This window comes from Sinocyclocheilus rhinocerous, unplaced genomic scaffold (assembly GCF_001515625.1).
Source record: "Sinocyclocheilus rhinocerous isolate Xijiao unplaced genomic scaffold, SAMN03320098_v1.1 scaffold677, whole genome shotgun sequence".
NCBI classification, from domain to species: domain Eukaryota; kingdom Metazoa; phylum Chordata; class Actinopteri; order Cypriniformes; family Cyprinidae; genus Sinocyclocheilus; species Sinocyclocheilus rhinocerous.
This window is the reverse complement of record NW_015633185.1, coordinates 498,147-507,109: the sequence shown is the minus strand read 5'-3', so window position 1 is coordinate 507,109 and position 8,963 is coordinate 498,147. Positions and strand designations below refer to the sequence as shown.

General features: G+C 34.9%; 2 protein-coding genes across 2 annotated transcripts in view; one reads left to right on the top strand and one right to left on the bottom strand.

Moving 5' to 3' along the window:
- LOC107743510 (inhibitor of nuclear factor kappa-B kinase subunit alpha-like) overlaps window positions 1–8,963 on the top strand; it is a 28,480-nt gene that overhangs the window by 3,883 nt on the left and 15,634 nt on the right. The window lies entirely within an intron of this gene.
- Window positions 2,657–6,811, bottom strand: LOC107743511 (urokinase-type plasminogen activator-like). The gene is made up of 11 exons (XM_016556751.1): window positions 6,751–6,811; window positions 5,811–5,904; window positions 5,659–5,701; window positions 5,396–5,531; window positions 5,223–5,320; window positions 5,097–5,141; window positions 4,766–4,943; window positions 3,966–4,117; window positions 3,743–3,883; window positions 3,275–3,423; window positions 2,657–3,163 (listed from the first exon to the last, which is right to left on the bottom strand). The coding sequence occupies exons 2-11, from the start codon at window positions 5,865–5,867 to the stop codon at window positions 2,966–2,968; spliced, it is 1,197 nt and encodes a 398-aa protein (XP_016412237.1). The 5' UTR covers window positions 5,868–5,904; window positions 6,751–6,811; the 3' UTR covers window positions 2,657–2,965.

Genomic DNA, 8,963 nt, shown 5'->3' with positions numbered 1-8,963 from the left:
TTTTGTATTCTATCTGTTTTCTTTTTATTTATTATATAATAAAATAAAATAAACTTGCTACGTGTACTGCGTTAAGCTAACATTTATTTGTTATAGCACTTGCATATCTTTGCTCTCTTGTTGATTTTGATTACTTCCATTGTCCTCATTTGTAAGTCGTTTTGGATAAAAGCGTCTGCTAAATGACTAAATGTAATGAGATGAGATATATATGTATATATATATATATATACACACACACACACAAGACAGTGGACATCAAAATTAGAGAACAACAATTTCTTAAATTTCAAGGTCACTGCTTAGTCCTATTTGAAGTTGTTCTAACAAGAGTAGAAGGCAGTTTTTAAAGCATATTTCATAAATTAATTGTATTCTGAAGCACAGTATAAAAACCTTAAATGAGATATTTGAAAAAGAACTCTGGTCAAAAATAGAGAACACTTACAGGTACCTCCAAGTTATTGGTGTTAATCTGGCACCTAGTGCTAATTTCCTTAATTATATGACAAATCCTATTTAACTGGCAGCATTCCTCTAATTTTCACTGCGATTGCGAGATGGCAGGCCACTCGATTGGTCTAAAGCTATCCTAACGGGAGCAGAAGGGCAGTTTTTAAAGCATATTTCATAAATTAATTGTATTCTGAAGCACAGTATAAAAACCTTAAATGAGATATTTGAAAAAGAACTCTGGTCAAAAATAGAGAACACTTACAGGTACCTCCAAGTTATTGGTGTTAATCTGGCACCTAGTGCTAATTTCCTTAATTATATGACAAATCCTATTTAACTGGCAGCATTCCTCTAATTTTCACTGCGATTGCGAGATGGCGGGCCACTCGATTGGTCATTCCAAATCTGTGATTTCTAGAATATTGCAGCTTTACAATGACACTAATTCATTAAAGTCCCCCAAAAAGGCTGGTCGTCCACGTAAGACAAATGCAGGAGAAGACAGGATAAAGCAGAGACTCTCAATGGGGAAGGGGGAATGCAAATGTTTATCAGGACCTCCTTCAGCAATATGCGGTACCTTCTTGCAAGCATCTCCCAATCAGCCTGCAATTTTCATGCAAGACAATGCCCCCATAACACTGCAAAATGAATAAAGCAGTTCCTTGAAGCTAAGAACACTGAAATAATTAAATGGTCGGGCCAGAGTCCTGATTCAAACCCAACTGAAAATCTCTGGAAATTCCTTGGTGACAAAGTTATGGCTAAGAAACCCACCACAGTTACCGAACTATGGAAGAGACTGGAAGAAGAGTGGACCAAGATCACACCAGAGCAGTGTGAGAAGAAACTAGTGATGTCCTGCAGAGATAGATGAAGTCCTCTACACTTCCTACTAATTTCTGACAGCTGCAACCCTCCAAAATGTTCGTTGTAATCTTCTTTCGTGCTACAGTGGTTACTGTTCTCTAATTTTGATCACTGTTTTCCACAAAATAATGTTTTTTTTGTTGTTGAAATTTTCTGGTTATTTTGTAAAACATGTTAGTAGAACAGTGGTATACTCACAACTAATATTCCTTCAAATTTTGAGTGATGAAGATTAAAAATATTTCGGAAAATTTTTTGGTATTTATAGATTGTTCTCTAATTTTGATCTCCACTGTGTGTGTGTGTGTGTGTGTGTTTGATTATGTATAGGAGAGACCGGCTAATTGTCACTAACTAATAATAACTGACTAATATTTCTCAGGATTGGTTTATTTTAACAGTCAATTTCTGTATAAACTCATACCTTAAAGTCTTGGCTGTAAAAAGGACATTTCCATCATTATTGACTATAGGAAAAAGGAACATGCTGACCTTTTGTGACAATATTCCCAATTTTACCATACAATATTTAATTACAATTAGTTTAATGGAACAAGAAAGTTTAGATTCCCCAAAAAAAAAATTTGAAAAAGAAAACAAGGAAGAAATTTACTGTTCTTCCAAACCTGAATGACTTTCTTTCTTCTGTAGAACACAAAAGAAGATATTTCAAAGAATGTTCTCATTATAATGAAACAGCATTGGTCCCCACTGACTTCCATTGTATGGAGAAAAATAAATCTCAAAATACAGAATATCTTCTTTTGTACTTTTGAACTATCCCTTTAAGGAGGCAGATGTGCACGTACTGCTAGACCATGCCTATATTTGAATAATTTTTGAAAAAATATTGCACATCATTGAGACTAACAGATGAATAATAGATGAACTAGTTAATACATGCTTAAAAAGAATGGAAAAGGATATGAGTGAGAATTCATCAGTTGGTTGTAATTTAAAGGAATATTTATAATGATGCAAAATGAATGAATGAAATGAAAACGTGAAGAGATTTAAAGCAAGTTTAATGTCAAATAAAATGGTGTATTAATACAATGGTGTATCATAAAAATGGAAATGAGAATTTTGTATTAAAGTAAATGACTGTTTTACAATCAGAGATATGTATATATATGCAAAAAAAAAGGTAGATATAAATAAATAAATAAATATGTTCGTCATACATATGGTCGTGCAATAAATTAAATATTAAATAATACATTATAAATAGTAACGATTAAAAAAAATGAACAAAAGAGATAATGCCCAGTCATAAAATGGATTAAAAAAATCTAACTATCAGGACCACTACTCCTTCTTTATATATATAATTCTATCTATATATTTATTGCCACAAACTGGACCAATGGCCATGTCATTAACATCAGTTATTTTAGATCAACTTGTTCAGTCGTCATTCTATGTATCCTTCATACACCTGGTATCACTATTCAATAAATGCAGGAACATGTAATTATAACACTGTCAAAGATTATTCCTATTGATTACAGTAGCTGCCGTATATAATCAAAATGGCATAAATAATTGGCACATATTCTGCACAGAATATAACATTACCCTGAGTGGCTAAGTATCTGAGCAACGGTCTCATTTCTGTTGTAAAGTGACCCTGTCATAATTATTCCTTTTGTGGATACCTGGAGCCTACTGTATATTTGGGTAAACCTGTATGCATTGAGATCCAGTTGTTGTAATTGGTGACTTTTGTGTAAACTCCTGGGTTAAACTTTTTTGAACACTCTTTTCCCCAGCTAATGATACCGAATAGGAACATGGTGTTATTTACTTCGCACACCAGAGGCCCTCCTGAGTCGCCCTGAAAGCAGAAAAACAATGAACACATTCAGATGTGTATTTATGAAGATATTTTAACTTGTCTAGGCCAAATGTCATATTTATCAATCATCAGTGAAAACTTCTGGTTTACCTGGCAAGCATCTTCCTCCCAGTCTCTACCAGCTGCGCACAACATATTTTTATTGACCTCGTCCTTGCTGTAATACTTGTTCTGGCAATCATTCTGGGAAACAAGCCTCACCTGAGCCTGTTTCAGATATCGAGAGTACTCAAAGCCTCCTTAAAAAACAGATAAAAAGCAATGATGACATTTATGTTCATCTCATGTATTACGTAGTTCTAGTCCTGGCATTGACATTCATTGACATCCAGAGTGACAAAATGACATTACTAAAATGTCCAGCTAAATTTTTAGAGATCCAGTACAGCATGTTGTGTCATAATCATAGGACGTCCCAGTTTGTGTTATATTTCATATCATAGATCAACTTTGTGGACACACCATGTTGCCCTCATATCTTGTTGTCGTAGGAAAGTGATCATTGTTATTGTTCTCGGATACACTATCTAGCTTAGCATACAGTGTGTGTCGTCTTACCCTTTTGATGTCTTCCATAGCCAGCAATCTCACAGTAGAATCCTGTAGGAAGCATCTGCTGGAAAGGGGGAATACATGCAGTTCTCACAGAGTTTGTCTTCACTGCACATTGTCCATTGCTGTCCACTATCTTCAAAAGAGCTAAAGGAAGGGATTTGCACTACTTATTATTTATGCACTCTTCTTTTAATTGCTGGAATAATAAAATATAAAGCAAACATACCAATGTCGTTATTGAAGTTTTCAGTTGTGTAATCAAAGCCCTCATGAACCACAAGTTTGCTCACGTTGAACTGCTGCTCTTTAATGGAGTCGGTTTCATTGATGGCATTCTTTCCCAGAAAGACTGAGTATCTCTTTATTTGTGTTTTCTTACTGTTCAAAGCAAAGAAATAGTACAATTATATGACATGTTATTATACCACAATGCGATGACACTACATTAACTGCGTTAAGCAGTTTTATTACACGGCCTCTGGAATACTTGATTCTGAACGCAGCATTCAGCGGTCTGATATTTCGTAATATTCACTGTTGCCCATGACAACACTGTATCTAGATAATAACTCATTGGTTTGCAATTGGCTACCCATGAATTGTGGCACAAATGTTCTTTGCAATCTGCATGCAAGTTACCACCTAGGTAATTTTTATTTTTCTTTCCTCATGATTTTACTGCCACTTTGATGTCTCTTGTATCACACCGCCAACTTGTGCCATCTTGCAACTCAGTAAAAGATATTAATAGTGAAAATGACCTCAGAGAACTTGATCACTATTACTGTAATATTGTTGAAGTGTTCGTCTTGCTGATAAGCTGATTGTTTTGTATGCTGTAGTGGACTTTTTTTTCTTAGTGGAAGCTTTAAGATAATATTTGATGACTAATAAGTAGGATAATGTGCTGTCAGCATGTCATTATCACAAAATAAACTCAATAGGGTGATACAAGACCCAGATCCCAGGAGCGGACTGTGCATTTAGAAGGTCAAATTTTTTTCTGTTAACAACAGGTTGACATACCCGCCAGGGAAGCAGTGGGCTGCAGTGAGAACCCAGCATGGAGCAATAAGGGTTCCTCCACAAATGAATCCATCTCCTTTAAAGATAGCTGCAATCCAAGGCTGTGACTCAACCATTGACCTTGATCCTCCTATTATCTTTGTAATGCGGTTCAAGTGTCGCTCCCCACATGATGATTCTGAATAATGAAGAAACATGAAGTTTGTGAGGAGAGAGAATTTTCTAGGCTTTGTAAAAGGATCCTAGTGGGGATTTTCCTTACATTTTCACTAAATGAATGAGGATTTTTGTTTAGAATGGGCAATAAAAAGTAAATCAATCAAAATTTTACCTCTGTCCTGCTTTGATGGGTCAGATTTTGGTGGACTCATGGTGGCTGCAAGAGCAAATGTAAGCCATATTAGTCAGTCTGCTATCAATATTTCCCATGGCTTAAAAGAGATGGACTTCTACTTACTTGGTTTAATTTCCCTGTCGGTAATGTCACAGTATTCCCATACATAACGATTTCTTCTCTTTACAATGCACCATGGCTGAATCCTTTTATCTGGATTCCTAAAACAGCAAAATTCAGAGGTCTCAGCCTTTAAAAAATATATATATAAAGTATATAAATATAAATATAAATACCTGCAGTAGTTATGATAGCAGTTACTGAACGAGTGGTTTCTGTATTGGAAGGAATTCCATGGTAGACATATCCGCCCACTGACTGTCACTGACACTTCGTTTTTGCTCTCCTTGCTTCCATCTAGTATGCACTTATCTGTGAAAAGAGAAAAGTCATGATTAAAACCTAGACATTCAAATGCTAAAAATACAACCTTAATCAAATAGCATATTGTTGGAAAACTTTAATCTAATATGACAAAATCAAATTTTGTGAAATTTACCCTTTACTCGAGAAGAAGTGTTTTTTCTCCAAGGGCTTTTAATCTAAAAACAGAAATATTAATCTTAGCAGTGTGGGTAAAAATGTTAATTCCAATTAAAGACCCTCAGTAGGAAGTAAGAATTTTCACTTCTGTTTTGTTTTTCCACTTACAGCTTCAATAAAGCACAGGGTGCATGTCAACAGTAATATCCTGAGTATACACTTCATCTTGACCGCAAACCAAGGTTTTCCTTTTTTGGAGATCCTAAAATCAATTTGAAGAAGTTAGCCATATATTCATAAGAAGCATGTATAAAAGAGAAGGCACATGTTCTCTGACCACAAGCAGGGGGAATTCAAGTTAATAGGAACATTTGTAAAGTTGACAAAAAAATAAAAAAGTATCGCCAAGAAAATCACATGAATTTGCAAGCACTGATTCTGCAAGCAAGCATGCATACTGTATAATGGTACTTATAAGCCCACCATTGATCTGTTTTTTTTTTTTCCATTCATCCAATCCATTAATTTTCATAGTTCATTGATCACTAATGCAACTACTCCTACAGTACCTTTGAATACATTCTTGGCAAATTTCATACATATTACTATTATAACATGTACAGCAGCCTTTGAAGGTTCTATTTAAATTGATCATCTAATTTTGACATTTTATGAATTCTATTTGTATCCTTATGTTTGGTTATAAAAATGTTTTATAATCTATATGGTGCACTTACAGTCTTAAAAATAAAAGTTCTTTGTTGGCATCTATGGTTCCATGAAGAACTTTAAACATCCATGGAACCTTTCCATTGTGCTAAAGGTTCTTTGCAATCAGAAAATGTTCTTTAAATGATTAAATTATTCATCACACTAAGCCTAAAATGGTTCTTTTAAGAACTATTAAGAACCCAAAATGGATCTTCTATGGCATTACTTTATTTGTAAAAGTGTAAGATGAACATATTTAAATGTAATTATAATTAATTTATATCCCCACATGCAATATGTTTAAATCAAGTCAATGAAAAATAGCTATATAGGCACAATATGCAATGTAAAAGAATGAAAGCAAAGCAGATCCAGAAAAAGTGTATTTGTTGCTTACCTTTATGGTAGTAAGCAATTGATTTCTTGTTTGCTTGCAGATGTTGCGGTGTAGAGCTGCACTGGGCTTACTGAGCACTTGCTGTCATGTGCCTGTTAGTGTTCCTGGCTTTATAGTGACGAATCTGTGATTGGCTGAGGGGGGCCTGGCCTCAGGCAAGCTGGCACATGCGCTGTGCACTAAACAATGAGATAGTTGGCTATGCTTTCGCGGAAGCTCATATTGTGACTCATGCTAAATTACTCAAGATCTTTTCCCTTTTTCTAACACATAAAAATATTTCTAAAAGGGACTTTGCCCCAAGTACTGACAATCCTTGTGGTTTTTATATTGCAGTGGCCATTTCACAGCATGTTTTGAGAATTAAGAAATATATATAAAATATCAGATACATAAAGTAGTATTTTCTGTGAAAACTAGTAAAAAAAAAAATCTGTAAGAGTTAATAAGTTGTTGAGGTATAGATAATATTAAAAAACCTGCATCTTCAGATTAATTAGATATCAAAACAGATGTGTGTTGTTCGTCACATACATCTAGGTGATTCATTGTCATCAGTCATCTGTTTGCCATTGCCAGTCAATTTTTACTCAGACAATGTATTTTTAAAATCACAGAGTAATGTGGCATGATGAAATTGCATTTCTTTGTTGTTTCCTAACATCCGGAGCCATTCTCATATGTTTCTACTCTCTGTCTGTGCGTGCCACAGTTTGCATGCCTGATTTATTATAAAGTTGAAATCCCGGGCTTTTATGTGATATTACTTTTTTTTTTTTTTATTCATAGTATTATGCCCCTCTGTTTTAGCTGGATTTCATCCTGTGATTAATGGGTGGGTTGGGGGGGGTTCATGAATGAAAGAGCCAGAGGAGATGATGTCACCTCTCTATCATCTTAAGAAATGTACAGACACACATTTCCTGTTCAACACACTACTGAACTTCCAGTGTTGCTATTGTTTGGCTTCTGTGATGATAAGATATATGATGCGTCAGCTAAATGTTTGCATCACCTTTTATGATGATGTCCATCAGGTGTAAGTGACTTCTTTCGTAGAATGCAGCATAACGTTGCCTTTTCAGAAAGTTGAATCTTTCCTTAATAAAGATTGCCTTAATAAAAAGTTTAAAGAGAAAGAAAAATAAAGTTTAAATAGACTCATACTGTATGTTAAGCAGCTGGGCTGAATTCATTACAGAACTATAATACTTAGGGTCAGGGTTTGAGCTATATAGCTCTGTCTTGCAAACACTGTAATTAAATTCATATGCATGCATACTTCATATTCATCACCAGATGGGCATTTATTTAATCATTAAGATTAAGTTTTTTTTCTTCCTTTTTTAAAATTCCTGTAAAGATTACATCCATTAAGAAAATATGCAGACATGTTTGACATTAGGAAATCACTTCAATAGAAGAGATTATCACTGTCCGCAGCCCGTTTACTTGACCCACTGATGCAGCCTTTATTGCTCAACTTCCTTTACAAAGACTAGATAAAGACATATTCCATTAGAATAGTTGATTTAAAATTTTAAATATAATTTAAGGTTAATTAATTGAACAAAATTAGGTTTATTAAAATAAAAAAAATCATGTTTGGATAGGTCAGCTGTCCAATGCTACTGATGAGATGGATTTGTACTTGCATTTTAAAGTCTTGAGCACCATCTCCTGGACATTGGAGTTAATATTTACTCATGCTTGGCCTTATCACATCACAGTGGGTCAGCTAAACCACATGTTGACTTTACAGATTAGTTTTAGATCTGTTTCCATATCTATCTGCTATAAATACAAAATAACATCTAAAAAAAAGCAAGCAGTTGAACAGATTTTTTTTAAAGGGGTCATAAAGGGGACGTTGCTAAAAAGAACATTATGTTGTGTATGTGGTGTAATGCAATGTGTTTATGCGGTTTAAGGTTAAAAAAACACATTATTTTTCACATACTGTACATTATTGTTTCTCCTCTATGCCCCGCCTTTCTGAAACGCGTCGATTTTGAAAAAGCTCATCATTCTGAAAAGCGAGGTGTACGCTGATTGGCCAGCTATCCAGTGCATTGTGATTGGCCGAATACCTCAAGCGTGAGACGGAAATGTTACGCCCCACACATACTGTTGATGCCGTGTCCGGCCGGAGCAACGACTCAGCGACCAGCACAGATCAGCTCTAGGCATGACGAAGCGGATATCGTCCTCTT